The sequence below is a fragment of the Trachypithecus francoisi genome, unplaced genomic scaffold (genome assembly GCF_009764315.1).
Source record: "Trachypithecus francoisi isolate TF-2019V2 unplaced genomic scaffold, Tfra_2.0 Contig01579, whole genome shotgun sequence".
In the NCBI taxonomy this organism is placed as follows: domain Eukaryota; kingdom Metazoa; phylum Chordata; class Mammalia; order Primates; family Cercopithecidae; genus Trachypithecus; species Trachypithecus francoisi.
Genome location: NW_022681442.1, coordinates 20474872 through 20493991, shown reverse-complemented (window position 1 = coordinate 20493991; position 19120 = coordinate 20474872). Strand labels below are relative to the sequence as shown.

The 19120-nt window shown below is 36.4% G+C and overlaps 1 protein-coding gene across 4 annotated transcripts in view; it reads left to right on the top strand.

The window, feature by feature from the left end:
• SHOC2 (SHOC2 leucine rich repeat scaffold protein) overlaps positions 1-19120 on the top strand; it is a 104546-nt gene that overhangs the window by 26908 nt on the left and 58518 nt on the right. For all 4 annotated transcript variants that reach the window (XR_004430566.1, XR_004430567.1, XM_033183005.1 and 1 more), the window contains one exon: positions 16276-17210. Coding sequence is in view for 2 of the 4 variants with exons in the window: in XM_033183005.1 (XP_033038896.1) it covers positions 16508-17210 (703 nt within the window). In the remaining 2 variants the exon portion in view is untranslated. The remainder of the gene's footprint in view (positions 1-16275; positions 17211-19120) is intronic.

Genomic DNA, 19120 nt, shown 5'->3' with positions numbered 1-19120 from the left:
AATGCTCAACATCATTAATCATAGGGAAATGCAAATAAAAACCACAATGAGATGTCACCTCACACCTGTTAGATGTTACATCATACCTATTATCCAAAAGACGATAGTAAGACTGTAAGTGTTGGTAAGGATAAGAGAGAATAGAACTCTTTTACACCATCATAACTTGGAACATCCACATACTGAAAAATAGTATGGAGTTTCATCAAAAAACTAAAAAGATGACTTTCATATGATCTGTCAATCTCATTTCTTTGACTTCTTGGTATATATCTAGAGGAAGTGAAATTATTATGTTGTGAGATATCTACATTCCCATGTTCATTGAAGCATTGTTTATAATAACCAAGATATGAAATCAACCTATGTCTTCATTGATGGAGGAATACACAGAGAAAATGTGACATTCAGCCTTCAAATCTAGGAAATCCTGATATTGATGACAATGTGGATGAACCTGAAGGCTGATATGCTAAGTGAAATAAGCCAGACACAGAAAGACAAATACTGTTTGATGTCACTTACATGTGGAATTTTAAAATGTGGAACTCATGGAAGCAGAGAGCAGAATAGTGGTTTCTGGGGATTGGAGATAATGGGGGAAATGTTGGTCAAAGGGTACAAAGTTTCCATTTTTTAGGATGGATAAGTTCTGGAGATCTGGTGTACAGCATGATTATAGTTAATGCTGTGTCTTAGTGGAAATTTGCTAAGAAAGTGTATCAGTGTTCTCACACAAGTAATTCTGTGTGTTAGTGGATATGTTAATTCAGTTGTGGTATTCATTTCACATTATGTATGTGTATCAGAACATCACATTGTACACCTTAATATATTCACTTTTTATTTGTCAATTATAATTCATTAAAGTTAACATGGCACCTAACTTTGGGAAAATACAAATACTTGTTCTTGAGTCGTGCAAATGATTTTAGTAACTTTTTTTGTGTATTTATGAATGAGAGAATTTATAGTCACTCAGGTAATTTGATGTGTTATAAGTGGAAATAACATCATTTGGAGGAGGTAGGATGAGATAGCAGAGCACTGTGAAGTTAGAACAATTTGGTTCATTCCTGCCTCTGCCACTAATTGACCCCATAACTGAGCACAGATCAGTTCATCTGTAGAATAGTTGGTTGTACTAGATACCAAAGGTCTTTTTATTTTTTAAATTCTATGCATGACGTTGCTTCTGATTTTATTGTGGGAAATTTTTCTCTTCTGATAATCAGTAGTGAAAAAAATAGCTCACCTAGGAAAACTGAATTTATAGAAATATCTAAGATCTTACGCAGATAGAATTGGGATTTGAGACATAAAATACCAAAACCAGTAGAATGGAAAGGAACAGGTCATCTTCTATTTTGTAGCAAGTCATTCAGAAAGGTTTCAGTCCTCTAATTGCTGATGTCAGACTGTTTTAATTCTAATTTCACTTTATTTATTTTTTTTTTTTGAGGCGGAGTCTCGCTCTGTCGCCAGGACTGGAGTGCAGTGGCCGGATCTCAGCTCACTGCAGGCTCCGCCTCCCGGGTTTACGCCATTCTCCTGCCTCAGCCTCCCGAGTAGCTGGGACTACAGGCGCCCGCCACCTCGCCCGGCTAATTTTTTTGTATTTTTTTTTAGTAGAGACGGGGTTTCACCGTGTTAGCCAGGATGGTCTCGATCTCCTGACCTCGTGATCCGCCCGTCTCGGCCTCCCAAAGTGCTGGGATTACAGGCTTCTAATTTCACTTTATAGTGATGAGATTTTAGGTAAAAGTGTTAACCCAAGTCTGTTACCTAATTAGAGATTTAGAACTTTTTAAAAAGTTGTCTTCCTCCCTCCCCCTGATATTTTACATTTTTCTGTTCAGACTTTTATAGGAATTATTTTGCAAAAAGAGAGGATTTCTGATACATAGGTATTCATAATATCTTTTTTCTTTTTCTTTCTTCTTCTGTTTTTTTAGATGGAGCCTTGCTCTGTCACTCAGGCTGGAGTGCGGTGGCATGATCTGATCTTGGCCCACTGCAACCTCTACCTCCTGGGTTCAAGTGATCCTCCTACCTCAGCCTCCCGAGTAACTAGGATTATAGCCATGCCTGGCTAATTTTTCTGTATTTTTAGTAGAGATGGGATTTCACCATGTTGGCCAGGCTGGTCTTGAACTCCTGACCTCGAGTGATCCGCCTGCTTCAGGCTCTTAAATTACTGGGATTACAGGTGTGAGCCACCACACCTGGCCTAATAATGTTTTTTCAATTGATTAAAACTTATAGGCATAGGGCTGTTTTTATTCTTGAGTTAGGAGAGGCTTAAGAGGTCCTCTGTAGATTGTTACAGACAATGAAACTACTAGTTTCTCTTAAATATTGCCCTCTTTCATACTAGTTTGTAAACCTTAATTTTTTGCCTTTACGTTTTGGTTTTTCAACTTTTAATAAAGCAGTTTTAAGTGATTTTTTCCAGTTACATTTTTAAAATACAGACTTCACTTTTAGATAAATTTTAGGTTCATAGCAAAATTGAGTTGAAAGTAGAGTTCCCATATATTCCCTTTTCCACCCTGCAAGCGAAGTCTTCCCTGTCACCACCATCTTGCATCAGAGTAAGCACATTGATTATTATTGATGAACTTGCATTAACGTATTATCGCCGAAAGCGCATAGTTTACATCACGGTTTTTATTGTTGTAGGTTCAATGGATTTTGACAAATGTGTAATGACATGCAGCTATCCCTATAGTATCATAGGGGATTGCTTTACTGCCTTGAGAATTCCTGTGTTCCACCTATTCATCCTTACTTCCCCAACCCCTAGCAATCACTGATTTTTTTTTTTTTAAAGTTTAAGTTCCAGGATACATGTGCAGAATGTGCAGATTTGTTACATGGGTATACATGTGCCATCATGGTTTACTGCACCGATGAACCCATCATCTAGGTTTCGAGCCCTGGATGCATTAGGTGTTTGTCTTAATGCCCTCCCTCCCCTTGCCCCCGACCCCGCAGCAGGCCCTGGTGTGTGTTGTTGCCCTCCCTGTGTTGTGTCCATGTGTTCTCATTGTTCAATTCCCACTTATGAGTGACAACATGCAATGTTTGGTTTTCTGTGCCTGTGTTAGTTTGTTGAAGATGATGGCTTCCAGCTTCATCCATGTTCCTGCAAAGGACGTGAGCTCATTCTATTTTGTGGCTGCATAGTATTCCATGGTATATATGTACCACATTTGTTTATCCAGTCTGTCATTGATAGGCATTTGGGTTGGTTTCAAGTCTTTGCTATTGTAAATAGTGCTGCAATAAACATATGTGTGCGTGTGTCTTTATAATAGAATGATTTATTATACTCTTTTGGCTATATACCCAGTAATGGGATTGCTGGGTCAGATGGTATTTCCTGAGATCCTTGAGGAATTGCCACACTGTCTTCCACAATGGGTGAACTAAATTACATTCCCACCAACAGTTTAAATGTGTTCCTATTTCTTCACCGCCTTGCCAGCATCTATTTTTTCCTGACTTTTTAATAATCGCCATTCTGATTGGTGTGAGATGGTGTCTCATTGTAGTTTTGATTTGCTTTTCTCTAATGATCAGAATCACTGATCTTTTTATTTTCTCCGTTTTACCTTTGCCAGAAAGTCTCATAGTTGGTATCATACAGTATGTAGCCTCTGCAGATTGGCTTCTTTCATTTAGAAATGTGCATTTAAAATTCTTTTAAAATGCATTTAAAATGTGTCTTTTTGTGGCTTGATAGCTCATTTCATTTTAGCGCTCATTAATATTGTATTTTTTATGATGTACCACAGTTTATTCATTCACCTATTGAAAGACATCTTGGTTGCCTCTAAGTTTGGGCAATTATAAAGCTGCCGTAAACATCTGTGTACAAGTTTTTCTGTGAACATAGTTTTCATCTCATTGGGTAACACCAAAGAGCACAGTTGATGGATTGTATAACTTGTATATAGTTACAGTAAATCTTTGATATATGTATATATATACACACATACACATATGTGTATATATATATTTTGATAGGTTTGATGTGTATATATATATTTAAACCTACCATCTTATGCCACATATTTGATGGATTGGGGGGAAAAGAAAAGGAAATATACTTTAAAAATGGATATCCGGTGATACCTCTTCTATAATATAAAAAGGAGAAACTCATTTTTAATTATATATAATTATTACTTTTTAATGTATTTAACCTAAGTGAAGTCATCTGTCTTCGATCATTTTATTTTCTAATTTGGCTTGTCTGTAAGCACTAATTTAGTTTTCGTTGACCAACAATTTGTTGAAAAATTATACTTTTATTCTAAATAATTTGTCTTCAGAAAAAGCTGCTGTTTGCTTCTTTTAAAGGAAAAAAGTCCATTGTTTTTATGTATAATTTGTTAATGTTTATATTTCAATTTAGTGTCACAGTATATACTATTAAGTTAAAATATTTACTTACATTAATATTAAATATTACAAATTCAATTTCTTTTTTACTAAATGATATTGTCCTAGAATAGATATTGAAATATTTGAATTAATTGCATGTTTTATTTTCTGATACTACATTTTTTAACATGAGAGAGGCAGCATGGTTAGGGTGGCAGGGGTATATTGACTATGGAATCAGAAGACTTGGTTATCTAGAATCATCTTATTCACTACCTAATTATATGATAAATGTTTATATTAGCATCAAAATAAAGGGGTAGCATCAGCTAGTTTCTTTGCAGCAGATTCTCAAATCACTTTGAAATTAAAAGTGCCTTTGAATTTAAAGTTTAAATATCTTGTTATTTTAATATAGGTACTAATCAACTACCATAAAACAGGCACTGATACAGATGTTAACAATATATCTGTGAACAAGACAGACAAGGTCTCTTATCTTAGGGAAGGAAGTCTTACAGAGCTTACATTCTTGCAGGGAAATGGGATGTATCATAAGCAAATAAACATAAAAGAGTAAAGTAATTTCATATACTAATAAATGTTTTGAAGAAAATAAAACAGGGTAGATGGTCAGAGAAGGCTTTATTTAAGGGCTGAAGCTTGAGGTGAGTCCTAAATATTAATAAGAGTCAGCCGTGTGAAAATAGGGGAAGAACATTCCAGGCAGAGGCAACAGGGACAAGTACTTGAGGTGGGAAAGAAATTGGTGTTTTCAAGGAACGGAAAGAGCAGTGTGACTGGGGAATAGTAAGCCAATGAGAGATTGATAAGAAATAAGTTTGAAGAGACAGGCAGGGAAACCTTTTCCTAAAATATGTTCATTTTGAGATTTAATGGAACAACTCTAAGATGTCTTTTCTTCTAATTAATGTTTGAAAAATTAGCCATTTCTGGTCCTCTGTAACATTTTGTGCTGCTTACAGTGGAAAACCATTAGAGAATTTGAGCAGGAGAGTAATGTGAACTATTTGGATAAAAAGTGCTTTGTTCACTTTTTGGAGGATGGATTTAAAGTATGTGGGAATCAGCAGACCAAGGCAGGAGACAAGGTAGTTCAAGAGAGAGATGATGGGAGCCTGGAGTACAGTGAAGGCAATGAATGTGGAGAGTAGACGATTTGTGATTCATTTTTACTAAACTCCACCATGCTTGCCAAAGTTTTGGATATGGGAAATGAAGGAGGAATAGGAATAACTCTTAAGTTTCTTAAGTTTCTTGCTTAATCGAATGTTGTCTTTTACTGAAATGGAGCAGTTTGGGATAAAGATCTGATTGGGAAGGAAATCAAGTCTGATGCAAATGAGGTAGGAGGTTTTTAGAGAGATTGGGGGAAAATCTATTGATTATCTCAGTTCAGTTTAAAAGACATTTATTGAGGTCTCTGTATGCAGAGTTTTGTGTAGACTCATTAACTGCTGACTTAATAAATTCTTACTTGCGATATCATGTGTGGGACATCTGTTAATCTGTAGTGTGAAAGGGAATTCAGGGGGAAAACAGAATCTTTTAACCAAGAAATACACAATGTGACTTTATGTCATTGCTCTGTTTTCTGTAATTTTTGTTTCAACCAAAATATTATAATTTCTTTTTTACTAAAGCACATTGTCCTAGAGTAGAAATGGAAATATGAGACTTAATTACATGTTTTGTTTTCTGATATTACAATGTTCATTCAATACTGAACAAAGTTCCTGTTCTCATTGAAGAGTTAGGGGGAAGGAAGGGTATAAAGGCATAAGGAACAGTTAAGCAAATAAAATAATTTCAGATAATTTAAAGGTCATTGTCATCAAAATTGGAAGATATGACAGAGTTGTAAATGATGGAAACCTTATTAAATATATGCTTTTTAAGTACATGGGTCACGCAACCCAAATATATGGCTATGTATGGGTAGCACATCCACTGACACATGTAGAGAATTAAAGTGTAGGCTTTGCAGAGTCACCTGTAATAGCTTCCTCTGCTATCTGCATGTGCCTAACTGCCTGAAATGACTCCTGTGCATCCAACAGGTTTTTTACATTTCATGTTTTTGTTTTTGTTTTTTTGAAATGGAGTTTCACTCTTGTCACCCAGGCTGGAGTACAGTGGCGCTCACTGCACACCACCTGGAGTGCCTGGAGTCTTGGCTCACTGCAGCCTCCGCATCCAGGGTTCAGGTGATTCTCCAGCTCCGTCTCCCGAGTAGCTGGGATCACAGGTGCGCGCCAGCACACCCGGCTAATTTTTTTTTGTATTATTGGTAGAGACTGGGTGTCACCATGTTGGCTAGGCAGGTCTCAAACTCCTGACAACATGAACCTTAAGACCACTCTGCTTCTTTGGATATAACTGCTTGCAATTCTGCTTCTTTGCCTAATGTCCTGTGATACTTTGCTGCTTTTTAAAAAACCTTTGTTTTTCACAGCAGCACTCCTTGTCCTAAAATATGTTGAAATTGTGGAATAAAAAGTTTAAGACTTTTCCAGTTTGAAAACTCTTCTTACATGTTAAAAAATGATAGTCTTGTATAACATGAATGTTTTAAATCTTACATTTATATTAATCTGCTTGGGTTTAGATTGTCTGCTTCTGTTACCTTATATAATCATTATGTATTTCATGTTTATGAGAAATAAAAGAAAAAATAAATGATTAGGCCGTGGGCAAAATCCTTTTTTTAAATAACAAAGTATGGCTCAAGCCTGTAATCCCAGCCCTTTGGGAGGCCGAGATGGGCGGATCACAAGGTCAGGAGATCGAGACCATCCTGGCTAACACGGTGAAACCCCTTCTCTACTAAAAAATACAAAAAACTAGCCGGGCGAGGTGGCAGGCACCTGTAGTCCCAGCTACTCGGGAGGCTGAGGCAGGAGAATGGCATAAACCTGGGAGGCGGAGCTTGCAGTGAGCTGAGATCTGGCCACTGCACTCCAGCCTGGGCGACAGAGCGAGACTGTCTCAAAAAAAAAACACCAAAAAACCACAAAGTATTCCTTTTAATGTGTATATATTGCCAGTGAAATATCTTATAAGTAGCTGCTTCTTGTAAGAAAGTTAGATATATTTGTAGCCTCTTTAATTGAAAGAAAAATTTTAGTTGACCTGCAGAATTAGACATCAGGGTACCTTTTCTGGTGAACGTGGAACTTTGTTCAGAGATTAAGAAAACAAGCTCTTTATTGGGCATTTGTCCTAAGGCAACATTAACTTAATAGATATTTTCTTTCTATAATTTGCTGATCTTTGTATTTAAGTTTGGAAATAGCAATATTCATAAATGGGTACCTTTGGTTGTAGTATTGTTTCATGCTTTCATGCCATTCAAATGTTTCATCAGATAAGATATGTTATTGTAGTCAGCAAGATTGGTTAGAATAGTGCCCTGAATATCAATAGCTCTGTATTCTAGTTTCAGCAACTCAGTGCCTCCAATATGCGCTTGAGTAAATCAGCGCATTTCTTTACTTCTCAAATTCTTAGGACTGTTGTGATTGAAAGCTTATTGCTTTGTTTTGTCATAATTTTACTGTCTTTTTAGCTTTTTAATGCTCGTCTGCTGTACCGACTCTTTGACTTAATTGAACATAGTTTTTTACCTGGTGTGTATAATGCCGTGTTTATATGTTTGTGGATAAATGTAAATTCTTCTGCAGGAAGAACATCAGATTCTTAATCGGTAAGACACTCCCTCACCCCACCCCCACAATTTCCAAGTCACTCTTCCAGTTCCTTGATCTCTCCCTTTTCTTCTAATTATCTAAGAAACGAATAGCTTATTAGCTTCACTTTTTTCTCCTTGCCAGCCCAAACTGTACTGTCTGGTTCCTTATTGCTCTGCCACACTTGCTCTGTGAATCCCCTCAACTTTAAATTAATTTAGGAATACAATTTAGATTGCCAAATACAGTTTTGAAGATTGATGCCACTACAAATTAATGATATCAAAATTTATCAGACTCAGCAATTTTATTTATCTCAGGTCTATGTCCTCATCCATTCCTTTTTACTTCTTTCATCAACCCCTTAGCAAACTCTGCCTTTCTTGGTCTCAGCAGATTAATTTGCTTCTGTTTCACCAAACGAATATGATTCTGTATGTAACTGGAGATGATAATCCCACTTAACTCTCTTATTCCTCTTCCCTTCAAACAAAACTTGTTTGTAGCTGAATCCATTCTAATTTTTTTTTTTTTCCTTGAATAACCTCGGAGACTTTATTTATATTGGTGGCTTTCTGAACTCCTATCTTTATTTTTTTGTTTTTTGTTTTATTATACTTTAAGTTCTAGGGTACATGTGCATAACGTGCAGGTTTGTTACATATGTATACTTGTGCCATGTTGGTGTGCTGCACCCATCAACTCGTCAGCACCCATCAACTCATCAGCACCCATCAACTCGTGATTTACATCAGGTATAACTCCCAATGCAATCCCTCCCCCCTCCCCCCTCCCCGTGATAGGCCCTGGTGTGTGATGTTTCCCTTCCCGAGTTCAAGTGATCTCATTGTTCAGTTCCCACCTATGAGTGAGAACATGTGGTGTTTGGTTTTCTGTTCTTGCGATAGTTTGCTGAGAATGATGGTTTCCAGCTGCATCCATATCCCTGCAAAGGACTCAAACTCATCCTTTTTTATGGCTGCATAGTATTCCATGGTGTATATGTGCCACATTTTCTTAATCCAGTCTGTCACTGATGGACATTTGGGTTGATTCCAAGTCTTTGCTATTGTGAATAGTGCCGCAATAAACATACGTGTGCATGTGTCTTTATAGCAGCATGAATTGTAATCCTTTGGGTATATACCCAGTAATGGGATGGCTGGGTCATATGGTACTTCTAGTTCTAGGTCCTTGAGGAATCGCCATACTGTTTTCCATAATGGTTGAACTAGTTTACAATCCCACCAACAGTGTAAAAGTGTTCCTATTTCTCCACATCCTCTCCAGCACCTGTTGTTTCCTGACTTTTTAATGATTGCCATTCTAACTAGTGTGAGATGGTATCTCATTGTGGTTTTGATTTGCATTTCTCTGATGGCCAGTGATGATGAGCATTTTTTCATGTGTCTGTTGGCTGTATGAATGTCTTCTTTTGAGAAATGTCTGTTCATATCCTTTGCCCACTTTTTGATGGGGTTGTTTGTTTTTTTCTTGTAAATTGTTTGAGTTCTTTGTAGATTCTGGATATTAGCCCTTTGTCAGAAGAGTAGATTGCAAAAATTTTCTCCCATTCTGTAGGTTGCCTGTTCACTCTGATGGTAGTTTCTTTTGCTGTGCAGAAGCTCTTTAGTTTAATTAGATCCCATTTGTCAATTTTGGCTTTTGTTGCCGTTGCTTTTGGTGTTTTAGACGTGAAGTCCTTGCCCATGCCTATGTCCTGAATGGTCATTCTCATTTTTTAATTGAAAGGAAAAAAGATCCTTCTTCTCTGAGGCTAAGTTTTCTCCCAGTATGCTACGTATTTTTGACTACTCCTTCCTTCTAAAATTTAAATAGATGAACTGGCTGCTGCTTTGACAATACCCTTTCCTAGTTTATGTGTACCTCTGTTTCTCTTTGAGGGCTTTGTCATCCATCCATTTCTTTTTTTTTATTTTTTATTTTTGAGATGGAGTCTCGCTCTGTTGCCAGGCTGGAGTGCAGTGCCGTGATCTCGGCTCGCTGCAACCTCTGCCTCCTGGTTCAAGCAATTCTTCTGCCTCAGCCTCCTGAGTAGCTGGGACTACAGGTGTGCACCACCATGTCCAGCTAATTTTTGTATTTTTAGTAGAGACAGGTTTCACCATATTGGCCAGGATGGTCTCGATCTCCTGACCTCGTGATCCGTCTGCCTCAGCCTCCCAAGGTGCTGGGATTGCAGGCATGAGCCACTGCACTTGGTCCATCCATCCATTTCTAAATATTTATCTTCCCCAGGGTACCAGTATCATCTTCTACATGCATTTTGTGGATATTCTCATTTCAAACCTTTGCTGTTGACACCAAAGCTGTATCTTTATTTCTAGCCCAGACCTTCCTCCTTTATTCTAAAATCACATTTTCAAGTGTGAACTAGACTAGAATCTCAGTATAAATTTGTTCAAAATTTTACTAATTTTCTTTTTTTCTATGTTCCGTCTTGAATAATCATGCTGCATCCACCTGATTTAAGCTGTCAACTCAGACATTACCCTGAATCCCTTCTTCCTCTCTACTCCTGTTCATTCCCAGCTGCTTTCTGTCTCTAGAATTTTTCCTGTTTTCCTAGTACCTTTGTAGTTTAAACCAATTGTTCTCAAGTACATCAGACCTAATATCCCATTTATGCAACATTCTGTAACAGTTCCTTACTATTCTAAAATGATAGTAACCTACATTATTTTTAAAAATCTATGTAATTTCTTAAAGGAGATATATAAGAAAAATATTGTACATTTTGTATGTTACGTAAATGCTTAGGCACAATGATATTAGAAAACAATGAAGAATTTATTATACATTTTATGTTTCAGTACTTAAGTGTTCAGGCACGATACCAGAAAGCAATGAAGAGCAAAAGGTTGTACATATGTCCTCATGAATGTAATTGTTAGAAGTGCAAACTGATACGGATGTGTTGTATTTGTGACTCGGATACCAAGATCAGTATGAGTATCAGTGATCATCAGAAATAACAACTCTTAAAAGAATAGTGCAAAAGTACTGCAGTTTTTGTGTAAAATGGAATTAGATTCAAAGTGCTCAAAATTATAAACAGGTATTTCACCTAGTTACATAGATTGAATATTTGTAGGTATTTGAAGGTTGTACAGTATGCAGGGATACTTCTTATCTCCAGACCTGGCCCATTAAATGCCAGTAGCATTTCTCTAAACATTGAGACAACCTAAAGTGAACCTACAAAATTCCAAAATTTACTGTAGCTAAAAATAGTTAGATTGTACCTTTATCATGTTTGGCGTGGACTGTTGCAGTGACTTCCAAATTTGCCTCTACATACAATCACCTGGAAAACTCTTTAAACATACAGCTCACTGTTCCCTACCACAGATATTTATTTTGTTAGCATTCTTGGATTAGAGGCTAGGATTTCTAAGCTCCCCAGATGATTCTTGCTGAAAATGTCTGGCACTGATTGAACATTAGAGAATTCTTGCTGAAAATGTCTGGCACTGATTAAACACGAAATTATTAGCTTTTTAAATTTTCTGCCTTCCTTCTGAAGTCCTGACTGTTTAATTGTTCTTAACAGTGTCAGGTAAATTTTGTTAAAATATGATTGTAATCATAGCCTCTTCTCCTTCAGGTAGTCCTTTACTGGCTTTTTATATTTACTCTTGGCAGCCCCTGAGAGTATACTGCTGGAACATTAGAGTTGAAAGAATCATGATGTCTACATGATAAAGTCCAAATTACTAAATTTGAATAACCAGCCTTTCCAAATTTGGCAGCCTACATTTTTTACTACTTGTGTCCAATTTGCATAAAAATATAGTTCCTGAAAGGAGTGATTTAAAACCTGACACTCGGCCGGGCGCGGTGGCTCAAGCCTGTAATCCCAGCACTTTGGGAGGCCAAGACGGGCGGATCACGAGGTCAGGAGATCGAGACCATCCTGGCTAATACGGTGAAACCCTGTCTCTACTTAAAAATACAAAAAACTAGCCGGGCGACGAGGCGGGCGCCTGTAGTCCCAGCTACTCGGGAGGCTGAGGCAGGAGAATGGCGTAAACCCGGGAGGCGGAGCTTGCAGTGAGCTGAGATCCGGCCACTGCACTCCAGCCTGGGTGGCAGAGCAAGACTCCGTCTCAAAAAAAAAAAAAAAAAAAAAAAAAAACCTGACACTGACTTATGACAGGGCTTGGCAAACTATGGCCTGATGGCCAAAGCCAGTTTGAGGTCTGTTTTTGGTAAAGTTTTATTGAAACACAGCCACTCTTACTCATTTGCATATTGTCTACTTTTATGCTAAAATGACAGAATTGAGTACCTGCAGCAGAAAGCAATCTGTCTTGCAAAGCCTTGAGTGTTTAATATCTGACACTTTACAGAAAAAGTTTGCTCACCCTTGACTTAGAAGCTATTAGAAGCCTAAATGAATTGTAATCAACACCCTCATGTAATCATGATTTGGATGTTTATCTCTGAAATCCATCATGGGATGGGGGAAGAATATATCTGGGCTTTCGAGTCCTGACCAGGCTGACCTGGTTTTGAATTTTTCGTTAGTCACTTAGTAGGTATCTGACTTTGGTGCCTCAGTTTTCTCATTTGTAAACTGGGACTAGAGGAACTCTTAGGAATTTGAAATTCAGAGTTTTCATAATTTGGAATATAGTTATGTATCAGAGAAAAATGGTATCAACTCAGAGCTCCACCAAGTTTGTAGTTTTTGTTTTGTTTTTGGGGAATCTCTCTCTGTCGCCCAGGCTAGAGTGCAGTGGCGCAATCTCAGCTCACTGCAACCACTGCCTCTTGGGTTCAAGCGATTCTCTCTGCCTCAGTCTCCCAATTAGCTGGGATTACAGGCGCCCGCCACCACGCCTGGCTAATTTTTGTATTTTTTAGTAGAGATGATGTTTCACCATGTCAGTCAGGCTGGTCTCGAACTCCTGACCTTAAGTGATCCACCTGCCTCAGCCTCCCAAAGTGCTAGGATTACAGACATGTAATCCTAGCAAATTTGCCACACCTGCCAAACTTGTAGTTTTTTTGTTCGAGGTCACTAATGGTTAAATGTATTCAAGGGAGCTAACATATCAAGTGCTTCATATGCGGTAGTTATTAGGTGGAGGTGAATAAAAGAGTACTCTGGGGTAGTAAAGATCCCAGTATAAAAACCTCCTTGCCAGCCTCAGCTTAATTATTGGTGCAATTTTACGCTTTTATCACTAGATTTCAAGCATTTCGAGACTGGGTACTGTGTATTCTATTACCTAAGTGGGTACAAGATTCAAATTGTGTGCAAATATAGCCTTCCCCCAAAACATAGTGGAGTTGAAGTGATTAAAAAAAATTATTAAATAAATAACTTATTTCCAAGAAACATGAAAGATTACTCTCAATATGTTTTCTTATCTAAAATGTTTGACAGTGTCACCTGATTCAGGTCTGAACTAGATCCAGAACTTAATTTTTGACTGTCAGATAATTTGTTAGTTCTCTTGGCCAAAAATATTTTTTACTGGATGTGAGAAATTTTTAGTTAATAGCTAAGTCTGGCTGGTGAGTTAATTCCCTTAAGTAAAGCATAGTGATTTTGTCAAGGTCAAAAGCTTTATTCTCTGACTAGTTACATTGCTTATGAGCTATTATTGAACTATATAGATCTGCAAATCTCATTAGGTACAAGAGCTACAGGATGAGTTTGTGGGTCACTAGTTCAAATTCATCACCACTGCAGTAAACCCATCAGACAGTTCAAGTATCAGTCTGAATTTCAGATACAGTGGATAGTATTATAGATTATGGGAAGTCCTTTTAGATTTCAATGGGAACTTTATTAATAACTTGTATTTTCATTAATACAGTTTCTTGACCCACCCATTACCTTCAACCTTCATTATTTTTTAATTATATTTGAAAACTATAATATTAAATATATTGGTGTTCAGATTTTACCTTTGGTCATATCGTGTATTTCCCAAACTTGATACGCTTTTGCTGAGGCATTTATTTTTATAAAATACCTAGACCCCTTCTCCCTAAAATTTTGATTCAGTGGTTTGTGATGGAGCCTGGAAATTGTATTTTTAAACAAATATCTCAGGTCATGTATTTTCTTTCTTTGTTTTTATCATTAGAAAAGTTTACTTTTTATTTCTTTCCAAATTTTCTTACCTTTTAATAGGGATAGTCTTGTTCTATCATCTGTACTTAATATATGTGATTTTACGCCTTATATATCTCATTTGATCTTGATATAGGAGGTGTTCTTCTAAATTTAGGATATACATATCTTGCTAAATAGAAATTTGATTCCAGAAACTTGATATAGTGACATTTCTTAAATACAAATTGATAAGCAATGCCTGTAACCCTTTAGCTATGCATGCTTCCCATTATTTACAGTTGTATGGTTTTAGTAAATGTACTTTCATATTGGCTTATCAGCATTCTTTTCTGAATCAGTATCTCTAGAGTTTTTCTTAGTCTCTCTCCATTGTAGTGCAAAATAATTCTTTTCTTTTTTTCGAAAGGGGTGAGTAGCAGTAGATAGAGCTCTCCTGGTGTGCTAGCAAATAATGATGTGTTTGTTTAATTGTAGAATCTTATATACCAGTAAAGTTCACACTGTGCAGTTTCAAATTTACAGATTATTCATCCTCTACCCCAGTTCCTGTTATTTCTGCACTTTTGACCATTTGCTTCAGCAAAGTGACACATTTTCAGTGTCCTGTGCAAACTAAGCTCCATTCCTTATTCTAGGCAAAACTTTGTTTTTCATGACACCCATCTGTAATGCTTTGCCGCCTCTCCTTTACTTGCTTGAACGCAACCCGTTAATCCAGGACTAGTTAGCCTAAGTCCTTCCTGTATGCTTTTCTCAACCGTTCTCACTGATACCCATTTTCTCAAAAGTGCTATAGTATATGCCACTCATCTGAGGATTTAATAATGTACTGTCTTATCAATTACTTGTTATATGTGAGTGTTTTGGCTGTCTAAACTGCAAGCTTGTATATAGAGTGGGGTTCACATCCTGTAAAAATAAATTATTAGCAGAATCCTTAGCACTTAACATTATCACATCCTTTTGGTAGTCTGACAAAATTCTAATAACTGTTTTTACCGCTTAAGCTAGTCAGTTAAGAAGTTATTTTATCTTTAATCCCAAGTACCAAATAATTATCAGTTAGATAAATAGAGTTAACAATAGAGTCACAAAATAAGAATTACTAATTTTAAATTCCAAAATGTTTAGGGAGGACTGATTCCTTCCATAAATATTTTACTAATCTTTTTATCCTTTGCCAATCTTTTCGGCCTGTCATTTTACGAGCAAACTTTTTCTGCTTTTAAGAACCCTGTGCCATTGATCTTTCTCACTTTTTCAGTCCCTAGAATATACACATCATTGGACATTGCCCTTTATCACTGGTTTTCAAAGGTGAGCCCCAGATCTACCTCCATCAGAATCATATAGAGTGCTTATTAAAGTACGGATTCTTAATGCCCCTTTCCCTGAACTGTGCTGTTTTTCATACATATTTCACTTTGTTCATTTTTTTTCTTTTGCCAGACTGCTCTCCCTTCTATCGTCACCACCGTTGAAATCCTTTCTATTATCTAAAGCTATCTGCCAATTAATTGTAGATAGAACTGTTTTAATGTAGTGGGTTAGGAACATAGGCTGTGAGCACATACTACCTAATTTGGAATATTGGCTCCGTCATGTTTCCAAGATCTCAAAGTTAGTTACTTAAAAATATTTCTGTGCTTTAGTGTTTCTTTATATAAAATGGGGATAACAATATATCTCATCGGGCTGTTGTATGTGTTATGTTAATATATGTGAATTCCTCAGAATAATGCTAGTACATAGAAAGGACTTAATAAATATTAAGCTTATTGTTGTGGTTTCTTCCACTTTTTAGCTCTTACAAAATTTTATTCTAAAGTAACTTACATTCTTACCTCTTCCTATTAGACTGCAAGTTTCTTGAACGTAGAGCCAGCCTTATTAAGCTGTGTAGTTTTAAATGGATTTTTACATAATAAAGGATGTTCATAAATATTTAAGAATGAAATCATAGGAAAATGACAAACGCTAATAAGATTGTTTTTCAGAGTCTATTTACTTAATATAAATTATCTAAAGTAATTTAATACTCTCTATATTATATTTCAGGAATTCTAATGAATCATTGATTGACCAGCACTATTTTACCAGTTGGAATGAATTATCAGAAATGGGCATAGTACTTTTAGATCCAACATGTAACAGATGGATGTTACTGCATGCTGATTACTTCTTCGAGCCAGTACTTTTTTGATTGTGTAGGATCTTTGTCTCTTCATCTTTGAATTCAATTACTGGAAAATAAAGAGTTCATGTAGTTTTTGTCCAGGCTTGAGTCACCATGAGTAGTAGTTTAGGAAAAGAAAAAGACTCTAAAGAAAAAGATCCCAAAGTACCATCAGCCAAGGAAAGAGAAAAGGAGGCAAAAGCTTCTGGAGGTTTTGGGAAAGAGAGCAAAGAAAAAGAACCTAAGACCAAAGGGAAAGATGCCAAAGACGGAAAGAAGGACTCCAGTGCTGCCCAACCAGGGGTGGCATTTTCAGTTGACAATACGATCAAACGGCCAAACCCAGCACCTGGGACTAGAAAAAAATCCAGCAATGCAGAGGTGATTAAAGAACTCAACAAATGCCGGGAAGAGAATTCAATGCGTTTGGACTTATCCAAGAGATCTATACACATATTGCCATCATCAATCAAAGAGTTGACTCAATTAACAGAACTTTATTTATACAGTAACAAATTGCAGTCCCTCCCAGCAGAGGTGGGATGTTTAGTAAATCTCATGACATTGGCTCTAAGTGAAAATTCACTTACCAGTTTGCCTGACTCTCTTGATAACTTGAAGAAGCTGCGTATGCTTGATTTACGGCATAATAAACTGAGAGAAATTCCTTCAGTGGTGTATAGGCTGGATTCTCTCACCACTCTTTACCTTCGCTTTAATCGTATAACTACTGTGGAAAAGGACATCAAAAACTTGTCAAAACTCAGCATGCTTAGCATTCGAGAGAACAAAATTAAACAACTACCTGCTGAAATTGGTAAGAGGCCTTGGATTATTATTATTTGTAGTATTTGTTATGCTAAATAATTTTGAGTGCTTTTTCATATCAAAAAATGCCTGATACTTGCCTAAAAACAGCTTATTTCTAAATTACAACTTTTTAAATGGTTTACTTTATTCCATTTTCAGCACTGTTAATAGTACACGGCTTGAAATTGTTTCGTAGACTTAAAAAGTGAGTTAGAAAATAGATGTAATTCAAGCCTGTAATCCCAGCACTTTGGGAGGCCAAGACGGGCGGATCACGAGGTCAGGAGATCGAGACCATCCTGGCTAACACGGTGAAACCCCGTCTCTACTAAAAAAATACAAAAAACGAGCCGGGCGAGGTGGCGGGCGCCTGTAGTCCCAGCTACTCGGGAGGCTGAGGCAGGAGAATGGCGTGAACCCGGGAGGCGGAGCTTGCAGTGAGCTGAGATCCGGCCACTGCACTCCAGCCTGGGCGGCAGAGCGAGACTCCGTCTCAAAAAAAAAAAAAAAAAAGATGTAATTAGATCTTTCCCACACAAACCTAATCTTCTTTTACTTTCATTGGAGAATAAGTAAATTTAAGGAAGAAAAGATGTTTGCCAAATTTTCAAGTTGTTGCTACCTGTTTTTAAAGTATCTGTTGATACAATTTTATTAGATATATGAAAACTACATTTTCTCATTCTCTGACTTTTCCATATTTATCTGAAACATGTTTAAATTCACATCACTTTCTACCTAATTTACCACAAAAGGTTGACAAATCAGAGCTTTACGAAAGAGCAGTGTCATAAGAAAATAGGAAAAAAATTATTTTTGCGTCTTGAAAGTACTTACATGTTTATTAAAAATAACACAAGAATTTAGAACGGTAGAAGAAACATCACCTGTAGCAAATGCAACGCTGTTAGCATTTTGGTAATTTTCATTCCAGTCTTGTATATAAAGCTAACTTGTACTAAAACAAAGAAAATGTTTTTTAAAGCCCAGTAGTAGGAGAAAAACATAGGGAATATACACATGTGAACATGTCAGTAAAAAATTAAAAATTAGTTCTGGCATTTTTAATTATGGAAAAACATTCTGAAATATTTGGAATATAGTAATCCATTGACATCAGTTTTGAAAAATTGATAAAGGTATTACCTTTGTGGGCCCTTTTTATAAGATTTATAAAAATCGTCATAAAATGTTGATTATGAAGCTTTTTAAAGGATGTTTTCTTTTTGTATTAAAGGCAGTTTATTTTATTCTGAAAAAAATAAAGATTATATTGTTGCTTTCAGTATTGGTCTTATAATGAGTGATAAACTTTCTGATTTTTAGGCTTTGCAGCTTTTCAAAGATACGATATTCTGTGGATGTTTTCATATTTTGTTTAGCTTTGAAAAAAGATGTGGTTTAAACTTTAGGTATGACTTGTTACATTTAACTCTTGACAATCCAAATGTTAATTAAATTTTGGTTTAATTTAATGTGTTTAGAAAATTTATGATAGGTTTTCTCAAGTAATGTACTGTAGAGTATGACTTACTCATGAGATATTAAAATATTCCCAGGAATTTCTGAGTGAAAATGCTCCATTCCATGTCTTCAGATAGAAATGTGGTTGTTGAAGGACTTGTTTTAGTGTCATATATAGTCAAAATTTGACCTGCGTGTTATGGCTCGTTATGGAATAGAATTACAGGCAATTGGAGAAATAAATGCTGAATTTCTACATAGAAATATAAGTTATTTCCTGTCTTTGTTCTTATTGTTTTGTGTAAGTGTTACACTCAGTACTAAAAGTCTGACTTTAATTCACAAATCTCTGAGGACTTTTTCCATAGCAATACTATCAAATTACCTCGGAATTAACATACATATATGTTCTTGAGCATATAGATAGCATTTTTATTAAAAAGTGAATGTATC